At 43.9% G+C, this 17,969-nt stretch overlaps 1 protein-coding gene across 1 annotated transcript; it reads right to left on the minus strand.

The window, feature by feature from the left end:
• Positions 1–2,715: 2,715 nt before the first annotated feature.
• Positions 2,716–10,844, minus strand: LOC149454727 (caveolin-3-like). Its single transcript, XM_089687146.1, has 2 exons — positions 10,706–10,844; positions 2,716–4,540 (listed from the first exon to the last, which is right to left on the minus strand). The coding sequence occupies exons 1-2, from the start codon at positions 10,790–10,792 to the stop codon at positions 4,202–4,204; spliced, it is 426 nt and encodes a 141-aa protein (XP_089543272.1). The 5' UTR covers positions 10,793–10,844; the 3' UTR covers positions 2,716–4,201.
• Between the last annotated feature and the right edge of the window lie 7,125 nt (positions 10,845–17,969).

The following is a 17,969-nucleotide window of genomic DNA, read 5'->3' on the forward strand; positions in this document are numbered from 1 at the left end:
AAAAGGGTCTTCACCAAAGTGTTACCACAAGGTTGGAAGAACACAATGTTCTACAATGTCTTTGTATGATGGAGTATTAGGAGAACCCTTCAATGGAGAGACCAAGACTCTGACTTGGAGGAGGGTCCACATGCTTTTGGCCATTATATCGATTATGTATATACCAATGACATCAACCACCATCAGGTATGTCAGGACTGGTTCTCCAAAAAGAGAGGCTTTATATATGGCGCAACAATGGCGTCTCTGAGTGGACCTTTTCCAGGGCCATATGAGAACCTATATAAGTGTCTCATCACTGTCACTTGTTTTTGTAGACTATTACACACATGATGAACCATCATGCCTGCTTTTGTTCCCATAATGCCCAGTGTATATGTACCCGGTGTGGCCAATTGCCCTCTTGCCCAAACTTTGCTAGCCATCTACTAGGCTTTTAGTTGCGTTCCCATCCTCTCTCTTCCTGCCTTAGGCTGGTTCTGGATCTTTCGAAAGGTCACGTCCCATTCACTCTCCATCTCAACCGCCTCCACTGGCGCTCCAGACACCCATCCTATCACACGATTGCCACCTCACCAAGTGACCCCCACCCCGGGGGATGCCCTCTGCTGGAGCTCGGGGGGGGGGGGGGAGGGTGCGGTCGGGGAATTGGAACCATGAGCAAGCCCCCTTTTATTGGTCATTTTTGCTCGTAGCTTTTTGCGTGTGTGTTTTTTGGGCCTTGTTTGGGAAACGTGACTGTGCTACGAGGGGTGGGATTGTGTGTGCGCAGTCGTCTGTACGCACTCGTTTTAGTCAGATCCTCCATTCCGGGAAAAAAAGAAAAAAAAAAAAAAAAGATTTAAAAAAACAGCTAAGATATAAATACGTATAAATATATATAAATATATATATAAATATCTCTTGGAGGCTCGAGGGTCATCGCTGCTGAAATTTCTCTCCATAAGTTAGTGGCTTTTTTCCGTTAACTGGAGCAAAAGTTTATTTATTTACTTATTTATTTGTACAGAAAAGTTCAACAAGTGACAGAAAGTTTGTAAGATATTGTGCGTGTGTGATTTACTTGTAAAATATTTTCAAATGGTTTATTACAAAGAATCAGTTAATAAATAATGTGCATATTTTCACTTCATCTCAGTCTGCTTCCTGACTGCGCCTCTGAATTGACTCTGCAGATCGAACGTCACAAACAACGATCCCACATGAAACGGGGGGGGTGGGGAGGCGCTACGGCTCACAATCACATCATTTCATACACACCATTTAACTTAACAAGTCTGCTAGGGTAAATCCTTCACATGTCACAATAAACACCAACCAGGGCCACTATTAGAAATCATGGGGCCCCATACTGTCTTCATGTTGGGGTCCCTTTCCATCCCGCCTCCTTGGGTAGACATGTGCCAAGGTTCAGACCAAACTTTGGCAGTTGGGGCGTTGCATCATATATAGAAGCATATATAGTGCTGGCACCCACCGCATCCCTAGCAACAGATGTCGATAAGCTCCCACCCACAGACCCCCCACAACCAATGGGCCAGGGCTGTGGAGAAGAGGCCCTTGTCCTTATCAACATGCGGTCAAGGTGCTTTGCCAAAGTAGATCCCTTGGCATGCGGCTTGCACTTGCTGGCACCCACCACATCCCTAGCAACTGGCACGGACGACGATAAACCCCCACCCATAGAAACCCTACAGCCACTGGACCAGGGTTGTGGAGAAGAGGTCCTTGTCCTTATTAACATGCGGTCAGGGTGCCTTGCCAGAGGAGACCCCCTGGCATGTGGCTTGCACATGCTGGTACCCACCACATCCCTAGCAACCGGCACAGATGCCGATAAACCCCTGTTCACAGACCTCCACAACCACTGGACCAGGGTTGTGGAGAAGAGGTCCTTGTCCTCGTCAACATGGGGTCAAGGTGCTTCGCCAGAGGGACCCCCTGGCATGCAGCTTGCACCTGTTGGCACCCACCACATCCCTAGCAATTGGCACAGACGCTGATAAGCCCCTGCCTAGAGGCCCCCACAACCACCGGGCCAGATATGTGAAGAAGAGGTCCTTGTCCTCATCAACATGGGGTCAAGGTGTTTTGCCAGAGGGAACCCCTGGAATGTGGCTTGCACCTGCTGGCACCCACCACATCCCTAGCAACCAGCACAGATGGCAATAAGCTCCTGCCTACAGGCCCCCCACAACAACCGGGCCAGATATGTGAAGAAGAGGTCCTTGTCCTCATCAACATGGGGTCAAGGTGCTTTGCCAGAGGGACCCCCTGGCATACAGCTTGCACCTGCTGGCACCCACCACATCCCTAGCAACCAGCACATATGGCAATAAGCTCCTGCCTACAGGCCCCCCACAACCACCAGGCCAGGGTTATGGAGAAGAGGCCTTTGTCCTTATAATGGGGTCAAGGTGCTTTGCCACAGGGGACCCCCCCCCCCAGTGATCAGACTGTACATTGTATCTTTGTAGCAAGAGGCTGCAGCTTGTCAGATCAGTTTCCCTAGTGTGGCCCAATGCCTAGACCTAGAGCCAGCACTGGAGGGTGCCTGGAGCAGCATTAGCCCCAGGAAAGGTAAATATGTAAGAATTTCTATTACTCTGTCTATTGAAGCCAGACTGTTAGTAAAGGTCGAGGTAAATCATTGAGTTCTGGTCCACCGACCCACCTAATGCAGAAACTGTGCAAGAAAATTCGACGACGGAGAAGTTGATGGAAAAGGAAGACGATTTATTTTTAACCACACTTCTTTAGAGAGCCATTTGACCAAAGAGGGATTTAAATTATAATAAAACATATATATATGAATGACATTACAAGGAGCAAAGAGGTGCATCCCACGCCAGGGACCGTCTATTCTGGGTACAGTTCACATTTACTGCTGCTATGTGGAAGCTAACATGAAGACCAAAGCGGTATTATTAACCTCTTCGCCTTGGCACCTCCCGGCCCTTTAAGAGTTTCAGAAGCCGAAAGGCGGGGGTCATGTGAGTGCCGTGATTCGCCGTCACGGCGGTCACATGATCAAAAAAGGTCCCGATCGAAAGGAAAGATTGGGACCTTTCCGTGAGTCACGGACACGTGCTGGGAGCGCGCAGGGAACGCGCTCTCAGCACATGTGTATTTCCTAATTGCTCACAAATATGCATCCCAGACGCCGAGAGGCCGCATATTTGCGTGCGCTCGGCATCAAGGGGTTAAACTTCAGAATCTGATGGAAAATACATTGCAGGAGCTGCCCGCCCGCTAGCATTTGGGAAAAACGTGTAGGTGGAGGGTCCTCCCACATGGAAGAGAAATATATTTCCAATATATTTAGAAAAATAAAATGCTACATGTGACCTATATTTCCAATGTATTGGCCTCCGCTAATATATTTTAACGTATTCTAAAAAATGAAAATTTAAATATATTTCCTAAAGGCACATATTTAAAAAATATATTCTTCAGCTTTTTTTTTTTAACATATATTAAAAAGTCATTTTAACTGCTTGTAAATGCATTCCAAAAACTGTAGATTGAATGTATTTTCAAAGACATAGATTTGAAAATGTATTTTTAAAAATATTCTTCATATATAAAAAAAAAAAAAAAACGCATCTCAACATACGCTTTCTATATATTTTGAAATATATTTTTGATATGTATGGACTACAGCCGACATTGTAGTATTTCAAATATATGTCAATATATTTGGGAAGAATATTTTAAAAATATATTTTTCTTTCACGTGGGCTCACAGTGAGCAACAACATGAAAACCTGAATCCTGTCTTAACTCTTTAGGAAGGGTCTGGATGAGTCTAGGATGAGATGGATAGTCCCTTTAAGGGTGGAGAGAGACCAGGGGGTGATGTTAGACAGGGCAGTACTATAGAGGCACGAGGCACTCAATGGTCCTCATTCATTGGTCTGCAATAGTGTTCAAGGCATGCTAAAATGACCTACAATAATGTTGATTGATGGGCCGCTTTAGCATGCCTTAGTCACCGTTTAGCACTTTATAAATGATGGACAGTGCCCAATGCCTCTCTGAGGTCAGTAGCTGATGCCGCGGGTGGTGTGGTCCAGGCTGGTGGAGTGGTCCTTGATGGTCAAGTGTTCTTAGAAGATGAGACGGTTTCTCTGCCAGGAGGCAATATGGCTGCCTTCAGGCGTAGGTCGGAGTCCGTGTGGTTTTTGGCGCTGCGCCATCTTTATCCGTTCTTATTCTGGACCCGGATGAGGCTGAAGCACAAGCCGCAGGCTTCGTAGCACGGGTCGCACAGACAGTGGACGCAGGAGCTCCAGAATGACTTCATACAGGACACGTTCATGTTCCACATGCGTATGCAGGGCCCCACGCACCAGATGTGGCAGCACTGGACGCAGGCGAACTCCAGGGCCCAGCAGAAGGCCAGTGGGCAACCGCACAGCACGGAGAGCACGATGTAACAGCAGTTCTTCACCCCGCGGAACGTCTTGTAGGACATTCCCCAGACCCCCGGGATACTGTGCGTCCCTTCCGGCTCTCCAAAGGCATCTTCAAAGAGGACCTGTTGGATAAACAAAAAAATTTCTTGACAAATGGGGATCATTCCCAGAAAGTGTCAGACTGAATGGTGAATGGATGAATCGGCTCATGGTGTGATACCAATAGTGAGGACGGTCCGTCTGTTTTCCCACCTGAGTGGACTGTTTGAAATGCATAGCCCCGGCTCCAGCCTAAAATGTTTCGTCTTCAGTTCTGGATGTAATAGAGAAGAGTTACCACTTCTCTCAAGCCTTTTATTGCTGTCTGTGTCCCCACTAGGGAGATCTGCCCCCCTTCATGTCCTGGTGGCACCAATCACAAGACAGTATGGGGAAGGTTTACAAAACCTGGAGAGTGCAAAATCTGGTGCAGCTGTGTATGGGAGCCAATCAGCTTCTCAATTCAGCTGGATCAATGAAGCTTTGACAGGAAAACCTGGAAGCTGATTGCAGTATCAGTGAGGTGATGTCCCTACTGGCTCTAGAAGAAACATGTCTAAGGCCTCTTTCACATGGGTAGCTGGAAGGAAGGGCAGTAAAAACAGGTGGCCGAGCTGTGGTTTTACAGCCCATCAAAGTCTGCCTGTGCCAAATACCTCAAGGCCTTCAACTTTTGTTGCCCCCCCTCCCCCCCCCAGCAGCTCCAGGATGCCATTCTGAGCTTACAGTTACTGATGTACAGACTGCGCGCTGCAAACTTTACGAATCTCTTTTATTTAGATATTAGAGTGGCGTGTTCAGGGGCGGACTGACCATTCGGAAACTCGGGCACTGCCCGAGGGCCCGGGGTCAGTAAGGGGCCCCATGAGATGACCATGGTGCCTTTGAGTTGTCAGTCCGCCCCTGGGAGTGTTATATATGTATCGCCCTCACTGAGGACAGAAATGTGGATCTATGAAGATGATGATCCATCTGTGATGACATTTTGTTGACATTAATAAGACTGCGTCCCCCTGTACGTGTCGCAGCTCCCCGCGGGCCGATTTATATAATTGTATTTTCCAAGGAATTATAGGTGAGAAAACACGGCGTGACCTTTCCGTCCAAATAACAATTCATTAACCCAGAAAACAATCAGAGCGATGAAAGTAATTGTTACAGATCAGGATCTAATGACAATGACAGACATGTCCCCCGGGAAGGGGGGGGGGGGTACTGTATGTGTGCTGGGACGGCTGCCTGATTCCGTTGTGACAGGTTCTCTTTAAAATACCAGTTTTTATGATACCTATCCAATCAGCTGCTACAATTACCAATTACTCCTGAACATAAACTTGATACATTGTAAACATAAAATAATCACAGATTCACATTCACAACAAACATGCGTGCAATAAATAACCCCCCCCCCAGCGACAGAAATGATATTGTAGAGTAAATAAGAGTTGTAGCCGCTGCAATGACTCTATATTTAAAATGTATATAAAATAAAATAAATACATTATAAAGTTATTTAAAAAAATAAAAAACAAATAAAATGTAAATCTATAATATAAAGTTTAAAAAATAGAGTTGTAGCTGCTACAACAACTCATTCTCTCTCTCTCTCTCTCTCTCTCCCTCCCTCCCTCTCTCCCCCCTCTCTCTCTCTCTTTCTCTCTCCCCCTCTCTCTCCCCCCTCTACCTCTCTCCCCCCCTCTCTTTCTCTTTCTTTCTCTCCCCCCCTCCCTCTCTCCCCCCCCCCTCTCTTTCTCTCCACCTCACTCTTCTCTCTCCCTCTTCCCCTCCCTCCCTATCTTCCCTCTCTTTCTCCCTCTATCTTCCCCCCTCTCTCTTCCCCCCTCTCTCTCTCTCTCCCCTCTCTCTCCCCCTCCCTCCCTCCCCCCCTCTCTCCCCCCCTCTCTCTCTCCCCCTCTCTCTCTCTCTCCCCCTCCCTCTCTCCCCCCCCTCTCTATACATATATACATATTTGAAAATCTCTAAAAATAGATAAATAGTAAATCCATTAATAGCAGGAGAATAATGTTTTATACTAAAGAGAACCTGTCACAGCAGAATCAAGCAGACGTCCCAGCGCATAAAACTCCCTAGGACACATCATCATATTTTATGCTTCGATTACATCAAGGTTCTCTTTAATGAATATAAAATATTCAAAAATAATTCATGCTAAACAACTTGCTTTTCTATAACATAAAAATCAAACGTATGGAAAGTTGTACATAAACATCACAAACTAAAGACTGGCTGGTGGAGTGTGTAGCCATAGAACCAAACTAACAAGGGAAATGTTAAACATTGAATTAATATACATGGATTTATTAGACAGACGGCAGTTGCAGTTCATACGCCATTAAAATCCTAAGGACCTCCATCCAGCGTCCCTCCCCACCATTGCTGTCCCTCTCTAGGTCATATTGGCTGGGAATGGAGCTGGATCAGAGGGATCCCCTTCTCCATCTACACCTCCTCCCTCGGCCAATTGATAAACTCCCGCGGCTTCAACTATCATCTCTATGCCGACAACACACAAATCTATCTCTCTACCCCCCACTTCACCCCTTCAGTCTCCATTCACATCACCAGCCTACTAAGTGACAGATCGGATTGGATGTCACTCCACTTCCTCAAACTCAACCTTTCCAAAACTGAGCTCCTAGTATTCCCCCCAGCCCTGACTTCTCTATCAAGACCAACAACACTACCATCAGTCCCTCCCCTCACGCCAGGGTACTAGGTGTCATCCTAGACTCCAATCTGTCCTTCCAGCCCCAGATCCGATCACTGACAAACTCATGTAGACTTCACCTCCACAACTTCTCCGACTTCCACAACATCTCCAAGATACGCCCGTTCCTAACCTCGGAAACCACAAAGCAACTCATTCACTCCCTAATTATATCACGCCGCAACTACTGTAACTCCCTCCTCATTGGCCGACCTCATCGCAGGCTATCCCCTCTTCAGTCTATCATGAATGCTGCTGCCAGACTCATCCACCTTACTAACCGTTCTGTATCTGCCACCCCTCTCTGCCAATCCCGCCACTTGCCTCCACTCAGTGTCCTCCACCCCTCTCTGCCAATCCCTCCACTGACCTCCACTCAGTGTCCTCCATCCCTCTCTGCCAATCCCTCCACTGGCCTCCACTCAGTGTCCTCCACCCCTCTCTGCCAATCCCTCCACTGGCCTCCACTCAGTGTCCTCCACCCCTCTCTACCAATCCCTACACTGGCCTCCACTCAGTGTCCTCCACCCCTCTCTGCCAATCCCACTACTGGCCTCCACTCAGTGTCCTCCACCCCCCTCTGCCAATCCCTCCACTGCCCTCCATTCAGTGTCCTCCACCCCTCTCTGTCAATCCCTCCACTGGCCTCCACTCAGTGTCCTCCACCCCTCTCTGTCAATCCCTCCACTGGCCTCCACTCAGTGTCCTCCACCCCTCTCTGCCAATCCCACCAATGGCCTCCACTCAGTGTCCTCCACCCCTCTCTACCAATCCCTACACTGGCCTCCACTCAGTGTCCTCCACACCTCTCTGCCAATCCCTCCACTGGCTTCCAATTGCCCAACGGATAAAATTCAAAACACTAACACTGACGTACAAAGCCATTCATAACATTGCCCCAAATTACATCACCGACCTTATCTCTAAATACCACCCAAACCGTACTCTCCGCTCCTCGCAAGACCTCCTAATCTCTAGCTCCCTTGTCTCCTCCTCCCATGCTCGTCTTCAGGATTTCTCAAGGGCTTCACCCATCCTCTGGAACTCCCTACCTCAAGCTATCAAGCTATTGCCTACTCTGCTCACTTTTAGGTGCACTCTGAAAACCCATCTCTTCAGGGAAACCTACCCCGACCCCAGCTAATACTGGAATATCCTACTCCTCCCACCACTCCATCCCCCACAGCTAATTACCTCTTGTACCACTATCCCCTCCCTCCTAGATTGTAAGCTCCCAGGATCAGGCCCTCTAATCCCTCTTGTATTGAACTGTATTGTTACTGTACTGTCTCCCTCCATAATGTAAAGCGCTGAGCAAACTGTCGGCGCCATATAAGTCCTGTATAATAATAATAAATAATAATCTAGTGATAGGGATCCATATAGTTTGGTTGCTTCTAAAGGAGGGTTTCCCTCAGTCTGAGGGACCTTGGGTGAAGACTGGAGGTGGAGAAAGTGCTAAAAAAGAGGTGTTTATAGGGGCAAAAGATTGCTCTTTATTAGAAGTCAACAGCCAAGGCATTGCAGGGGTGACTGATTCCCCCTTCATGAGGGTTTGTACGAAAATCTGAGAAATTGACTCAGCAGTATCAAGTACATTTGCCACGGCATAGACCTTTATCAGGGGTGTCAAACTGGCGGCCCTCCAGCTGTTGCCACACTACAAGTCCCATCATGCATCTGCCTTTAGTAGTCATGCTTGTAACTGTTAATCTTGCAATGCCTCATGGGACTTGTAGTTTGGCAACAGCTGGAGGGCTGCCAGTTTGACACCCCGTGGTCTAGTGCATCTGTGGACACTCCGGATTGCTGCCTCATCATCTCACCAGATCGATACGATCGAACATCAGAACCAAAGAATGAAAGTCATACTTCAGCAATTGTACATTCCACTGCTGAGTCCTTCGCTATGATTCTCATACAGTGCCTGAAGAAGGGGGAGTCTCACCCCCGAAACGTGTTGGCTATCAACTGACAACAGTCCGGAAGGCCCTCATACCACACAGATGTTGGTAACTCTAGGGGAGATTTTACATTTTCCTTGGCTATTTCTGTCTGAAATAAAGACAATCTGGTGGTTGTGTATTTTACATCAAAATTTTGGCACAATAAAGCGTCAGTCATCAGTTGGGTACAAATTACAGCGTATTAGAGGCCCTTCATTTCTCATAAAACTTCTATTTCTAGGCAGACAGATGCAAGCTTTTGAAATGTTTTCCTGTATTTTGTATGCACCGAGGAGGACAACATTGTATTGACTAGAATGGAAACCTCCAGGTCAGAAGACCACACTTCTCCATCGTACTGGAGAAGACCAGCCCTTAGAGAATGACCCCCACAACGATGACCACATACGGAGTCTAAAGCCTGCACTCACCCTGACATGCTCATTGAGGTTGTTGGGGTCTAAAAACCACACTTCTCCATTGTACTGGAGGAGACCAGCCCTTAGAGAATGACCCCCACAACGATGAACACATATGGAGTCTGGAACCTGCACTCACCCTGACATGCTCATTGAGGTTGTCGGGGTCTGAAGACCACACTTCTCCATTGTACTGGAGGAGACCAGCCCTTAGAGAATGACCCCCACAATGATGACCACATACGGAGTCTGGAGCCTGCACTCACCCTGACATGCTCATTGAGGTTGTCGGGGTCTGAAGACCACACTTCTCCATTGTACTGGAGGAGACCAGCCCTTAGAGAATGACCCCCACAACGATGAACACATATGGAGTCTGGAACCTGCACTCACCCTGACATGCTCATTGAGGTTGTCGGGGTCTGAAGACCACACTTCTCCATTGTACTGGAGGAGACCAGCCCTTAGACAATGACCCCCACAATGATGACCACATACGGAGTCTGGAGCCTGCACTCACCCTGACATGCTCATTGAGGTTGTCGGGGTCTGAAGACCACACTTCTCCATTGTACTGGAGGAGACCAGCCCTTAGAGAATGACCCCCACAACGATGAACACATATGGAGTCTGGAACCTGCACTCACCCTGACATGCTCATTGAGGTTGTCGGGGTCTGAAGACCACACTTCTTCATTGTACTGGAGGAGACCAGCCCTTAGACAATGACCCCCACAATGATGACCACATACGGAGTCTGGAACCTGCACTCACCCTGACATGCTCATTGAGGTTGTCGGGGTCTGAAGACCACACTTCTCCATTGTACTGGAGGAGACCAGCCCTTAGAGAATGACCCCCACAACGATGAACACATATGGAGTCTGGAGCCTGCACTCACCCTGACATGCTCATTGAGGTTGTCGGGGTCTGAAGACCACACTTCTTCATTGTACTGGAGGAGACCAGCCCTTAGACAATGACCCCCACAATGATGACCACATACGGAGTCTGGAACCTGCACTCACCCTGACATGCTCATTGAGGTTGTCGGGGTCTGAAGACCACACTTCTCCATTGTACTGGAGGAGACCAGCCCTTAGAGAATGACCCCCACAACGATGAACACATATGGAGTCTGGAGCCTGCACTCACCCTGACATGCTCATTGAGGTTGTTGGGGTCGCGATTGTCCATGTCCAGAGGCATTGGCTCATCAGGGATGGATTTAGTTTCAGCCATGTTGGTTGGAGATCTTCCCTGTGGTCAGGATGGAGGAATGTCAGTCCTTTCTCCCTCCTGACTGTCCCTTTATATCTGCTGTCACCTGGTTTCCATGGAAGATGACATCAAACAAGTCCAGAAAATCCAGCTAAAGAGTCATAGAGACCATTGTCAGACGGGCCCCGATCTGCATTGCCTGAGGGCCCAGGGCTTTTCCTGCACTTAGAGAGGTGTCACTAAGTTATGAAAGGTCAAAATATGTATTGGTTTCCATACTGACAACACGCGTTGTGGAAAAACAAGAAACTTTCTAACAATGGATGTGTAAGAAAAGAATTTGTCCCTCAATATACATTGACAATGATTGGGGATGTAAAGTCTGATCTCCCAATAATGACAGAAACAAGAGTTACAACGTGACATCTGATCTCCAAATAAATAATTAAAATAAATGTGCAATGTAACATGTGATCTCATAATAATTACAAATAAAAAAAGTTAAAATATAAAACGCGATCTCCTAATAATAATAACAACATTACAATGTAACATGTGATCTCCCAATAATAGCAAATATTTTATAAAGTTGTAATGTAGCATCTGATCTAATAAATATTATAATAATAATAATTAAAAAATGTAAAAGGTACAATGTATCATGCAATCTCTCAATAATAACAAATACAAAATTTACAATAAAAAAGTTACAATATAAAACACCATCTCATCTTAATTACAAATAAAAAAAAATTACAATGTAACATCTGATCTCCCAATAATAACAACAAATAAAAAGTTACAATGTATCATCTGATCTCATAATAATAATAATAATAATAATAATAATAATAATAATGTTACAATGTAATATGTGATCTTCCAATAAGAACAAATTATAAGCAATTATCCTAATAATATTAACAACATTACAATGTAAAGTGATCTCCGAATAATTGCAGATAAAAAAAGTTGTATTGTAGCATCTGATCTAATAAAAAAAAAAATAATAATATTAATAAAATAAAAAAGGTACAATGTATCATGCAATCTCTCAATAATAACAAATAAAAATGTAAAATAAAAAAGTTACAATATAAAACACCATCTTATCTTAATTACAAATAAAAAAATTACAATGTAACATCTGATCTCCCAATAATAAATAAAAAGATACAATGTAATGTGATCTCCAAATAATAACAAATAAAAAGTTACAATGTATCATCTGATCTCATAATAATGTTACAATGTAATATGTGATCTTCCAATAAGAACAAATTATAAGCAATTATCCTAATAATATTAACAACATTACAATGTAAAGTGATCTCCGAATAATTGCAGATAAAAAAAGTTGTATTGTAGCATCTGATCTAATAAAAAAAAAATAATAATATTAATAAAATAAAAAAGGTACAATGTATCATGCAATCTCTCAATAATAACAAATAAAAATGTAAAATAAAAAAGTTACAATATAAAACACGATCTCATCTTAATTACAAATAAAAAAATTACAATGTAACATCTGATCTCCCAATAATAAATAAAAAGATACAATGTAATGTGATCTCCAAATAATAACAAATAAAAAGTTACAATGTATCATCTGATCTCATAATAATGTTACAATGTAATATGTGATCTCCCAATAATAGCAAATTAAAAAGTTGTAAAGTAGCATCTGATCTAATAAAAAAAAGAATGATAATAAAATAAAAAAGGTACAATGTATCATGCAATCTCTCAATAATAACAAATAAAACATTTTCAATAAAAAAGTTACAATGTAAAACATCTCATCTTAATTACAAATAAAAAAAAATTATAGTGTAACATCTGATCTCCCAATAATAATAAACAAAAAGTTACAACGTAATGTGATCTCCAAATAATAACAAATAAAAAGTTACAATGTATCATCTGATCTCATAATAATAATAATAATAATAATAATAATGTTACAATGTAATATGTGATCTCCCAATAATAAATTATAAATGATAAGAAGTTATAATGTAGTTTCTGATGACCAAAAAATAATAATAATTTATTGAGCAATCAGATGTTACATTTTAACTTTTTTATTTGTTATTATTGGAAGATTGCATGTTACATTGTACTTTAGTATAATATAACAGGCAATCTCCCAATAATAACAAAAAAGTTCAAATGTAACATCTGATTGCTCAGTAACAATAATATTATTAACAATAGTAATAATAGAAAATTACAATTAAAAGTTAAAAAATTACAATGTAACATTCAATGTCCCAATAATAACAAATAAAAAATGTTACAATATAACATGTGATCTAACAATAATAACAAAAAACTCACAATGTATCGTCTGGTATAAAAATAAATTTACATTGTAAAATGCGATTTCCCAATATTAATGAATCAAAAAGTTAAAATGTATCATCAGATCTCCAATTAATAATGACAACAATGATAATAATAATAATAATAATAATAATAATAATAAATCACAAATTACAATGTAACATTCAATGTCCCAATAATAACAAATAAAAAAATGTTACAATGTAACGTGATCTAACAATAATTTAAAAAAGTCACAATGTATCATCTGGTATAATAATAAATTTACATTGTAAAATGCAATTTCCTAATAATAATGAATCAAAAAGTTAAAATGTATCATCGGATCTCCAAATAATAATAATAACAATTAAAAAAAAAATCACAAATTACAATATAACATTCAATGTCCCAATAATAACAAATAAACAATGTTACAATGTAAAGTGATCTAACAAGTTAAAATTCTATCATCTGATCTCCAAATAATAATACCAATAATAATAAATATAAATTCAAATATTACAATGTAACATACAATGTCCCAATAATAACAAATAAAAAGGTTACAATGAAACATCTTCTCTCTGAATAATAATAATTTATAAAAATGTAACATCTGCTCTCCCACTAATAAATGAAAAAAGTGAAAGTGTTTTGGAAGAATTTCTAACCTCAGAAGAAGATGATTCATTTGTATTGAATGTTGGCAGAATCTTCATATATTTTGAAAGATTCTTCTTGTTTTTTTGCCTTTTTTTTTTTTTTGAAATAACAAAAACACGCTTCAGCAACTAAACGTTTAGTGACGCTCTCCAAGGGAACATCAGCATCTCTGCCAAACACATTTTCTAATCCTGTTATTTGGACTTGATTCACCAATCTGCGACTGTGGGTCAGGCCTGCTAAACAGTGCTTACAGTCAGTGTAAACCCGAACGCACTGACATTTAGCGTGCGCTGCGCGTCACAAACAACTGATTTTTTTTTTTTATGAAATACTTGTTTTCACATTTTTTCATCCTTTACATCAGCTCAGTACTGCTGATCTCCTTCGGCCCTTTTGCAGTCACTCCAGCTATGGTTGTATGACATTTCTCAGGGCGGGTATTCTGATGGTGACAACGGTGGATAGTGTCTGCATAATGTGTGTTGAAATGGTCGCTTGTTGTCTCCGTCAGAGGCCTGTGTGATAGGGTGACAACGCAGGAAGATAAATGGGAGGCAGCGTTGTCACCCCATAACAGGATGCGCCTGAACCAGGACATGTATGGCGGAACCAGCAAACCAGCAGAGACTTTTTTAATGAATGAGACCGATTGCTTAATGGATTCAAGGCTTTATACTAGCTTTGATCTCTGAAGAGCAATCCGCATTCAGGTTCATTCTTCATAGGGCATTTGATAGGCAGTGGGGAGGTACTGTATCACCTCCTGCTTTAACCCCTTGAACCCCACACTAGCGCTGCATTGCACATGGTTGGGGGGTGGTTGCAGGGCCTCCCAGTTCATGTGAATAGGCCGTGTTTGGTGGGTGGTGGTGCTCCCTGAAGGAGATGGGGTCTTTGCCCTCTGAAATGTGATCTGGGATTGGATTACTTTTTAGATGGCATTTGACAGGTGGTGAGGAGGCATTATATCTCCTCCATTATATCTCCTCCATTATATCTCTTCCATTATATCGCCTCCATCATATCTCCTCCATCATATCTCCTCCATCATATCTCCTCCATTATATCTCCTCCATCATATCTCCTCCATTATATCTCCTCCATCATATCGCCTCCATCATATCTCCTCCATCATATCTCCTCCATCATATCTCCTCCATTATATCTCCTCCATCATATCTCCTCCATCATATCGCCTCCATCATATCTCCTCCATTATATCTCCTCCATTATATCTCTTCCATCATATCTCCTCCATCATATCTCCTCCATCATATCTCCTCCATCATATCTCCTCCATCATATCTCCTCCATCATATCGCCTCCATCATATCGCCTCCATCATATCGCCTCCATCATATCTCCTCCATCATATCTCCTCCATTATATCTCCTCCATCATATCTCCTCCATCATATCTCCTCCATTATATCTCCTCCATCATATCTCCTCCATCATATCTCCTCCATTATATCTCCTCCATCATATCTCCTCCATCATATCTCCTCCATCATATCTCCTCCATCATATCTCCTCCATCATATCTCCTCCATCATATCTCCTCCATCATATCGCCTCCATCATATCGCCTCCATCATATCTCCTCCATCATATCTCCTCCATCATATCTCCTCCATCATAACTCCTCCATTATATCTCCTCCATCATATCTCCTCCATCATATCTCCTCCATCATATCTCCTCCATCATATCGCCTCCATCATATCGCCTCCATCATATCTCCTCCATCATATCTCCTCCATCATATCTCCTCCATCATATCTCCTCCATTATAACTCCTCCATTATATCTCCTCCATCATATCTCCTCCATCATATCTCCTCCATCATATCTCCTCCATCATATCTCCTCCATCATATCTCCTCCATTATATCGCCTCCATCATATCGCCTCCATCATATCTCCTCCATCATATCTCCTCCATCATATCGCCTCCATCATATCTCCTCCATTATATCTCCTCCATCATATCTCCTCCATCATAACTCCTCCATTATATCTCCTCCATCATATCGCCTCCATCATATCTCCTCCATCATATCTCCTCCATCATATCGCCTCCATCATATCGCCTCCATCATATCTCCTCCATCATATCTCCTCCATCATATCTCCTCCATTATAACTCCTCCATCATATCTCCTCCATCATATCTCCTCCATCATATCTCCCCACCACCTGATGTAACCCTGAACCTCCACACTGCAATGTGGTGCAGCCCATTCAACTCAATGGATGCATTTGACAAGGTCATCTAGAGTCCAGGGGCGAACACGACAAATTGCGCCCCCTCAAGGTGGATGAGTATTATATGTCAGAAAAAATCCCCCCCCCCTCCCAAAAATAAATCAAGCACTAATCTGCGTGCTTACCCCCTAAGAATACATTCCCCTTCCTCCCATTACAAATCCTCCCCCCTACTGAAATCCTCCCTCACATGCCCCCCATCATCCAGCTCAAATCCTCTCTCTCCCCATATGCCCCCATCACAACCCCGCCCCTAAAAAAAATTCCCCCATACCAGCACAAATCCTGCCTCCCCCCCAAAAAAACATTCCCCCATACCAGCACAAATCCCCCCCCCCAAAAAAATCCCCCATACCAGCACATATCCTGCCTTCCCCCTCCACCAAAAAAAAAGGATTCCCCTCCTAGCACAAATTCCTTCCCCCTCTCTACCATCTTACCTTTTCTAGCACTAACCCCCCACATCCCCTCCCCCAGGACGTCTCCCCAAATTTTCCCTTTTAGAACAATTCTTACCCCCCGCCCCCAATTCCCCCTCCGACACAAATCTTTGCACCCCCCCTCCATCACCCAGCTCAAATCCTCTCTCTCCCCATATGCCCCCATCACAAATCCCCACCCCAAAAAAAATGTTTTCCCCCATCCCAGCATAAATCCCACCCTCTCCCCCAAAAAATGCCCCTCCTAGCACAGATACCCCCCAATCATCCCTACTAGCACAAACTCCCCTCAAAAAAAACAATCACTCCCCCTCTCTACCATATTACCTTTTCTAGCACTAACCCCCCACATCCCCTCCCCCGGGACATCTCCCCAAATTTTCCCTTTTTAGAACAATTCTTATGCCCTGCAGCCCCCAAATTCCCCCTCCAAACACAAATCTTTCCCCCCCCCCCCCATCACCCAGCTCAGATCCTCTCTCTCTACATATACCCCATCACAAATCTCCCCCCCCTCCAAAAAAAAAAAAATTCCGTCCCAGCACAAATCCTGCTCCCCCCAAAAAAATTACCCCCAGTACAACTACCCTCCCCCTCTTTACCATATTACCTTTTCTAGCACTAACCACCCAAATCCCCTCCCCCAGGATATCTTCCCAAATTTTCCCTTTTAGAACAATTCTTACCCCCTGCCGCCCCCAAATTCCCCCTCCCAACACAAATATTTGTCCCCCCATCACCCAGATCAAATCCTCTCTCTCCCCATATACCCCATCACAAATCCTCCCCCCCCAAAAAAAAAAAAATTCCGTCCCAGCACAAATCCTGCTCCCCCCAAAAAAAATTCCCCACAGCACAAATACCCCCCAATTATCCCTACTAGCACAATTCCCCACCCCCTTCCCCTGACATCTCCCAAATTCCCCCATTCAACATAAATCTTTGCCCCCCCCATCACCCAGCTGAAATCCTCTCTGTCCCCATATGCCCCAATCACAAATGCCCCCACCAAGAAAAAGTCACCATCCCAGCATAAATCCTGCCCCCCCAAAACAGTTCCCCTCCTAGCACAAAAACCCCTCAATCAACCCTACTAGCACAGACCCCCCCCCCCCTCTCAAAAAAAAATAACACTCCCCTCCTAGCACAAATACCCTCTCCCTCTCTACCATATTACCTTTTCTAGCACTAACTCCCCCCCCAAATCCCCTCCCATAGGATGTCTCCCCAACCTTTCCCTCCTAGAACAAATCTTACCCCCTGACGCCCCCCCCCCCCCCAAATTCCCACTCCCAACACAAATCCCCCCCATTTACTCCTGGTGCCTCCCCCCACCTCACATGATACCACAGTGCCCAAGGCAACTGCCCCTTCTGCCCACCCCTTGTCCCGGCCCTGGCTGCACCCGAGTTAAAAATGCCATGGCCGTGTGTATAGTTCCCTGCCCAGCTGCACTGGTAGCCATCCAGGGGGTGGCTGAGAGAGGCAGTAAAA

The sequence above is a fragment of the Staurois parvus genome, unplaced genomic scaffold, assembly GCF_062004578.1.
Source record: "Staurois parvus isolate SC_StPar_1 unplaced genomic scaffold, SC_StPar_1.0 ptg000419l, whole genome shotgun sequence".
In the NCBI taxonomy this organism is placed as follows: Eukaryota; Metazoa; Chordata; class Amphibia; order Anura; family Ranidae; genus Staurois; species Staurois parvus.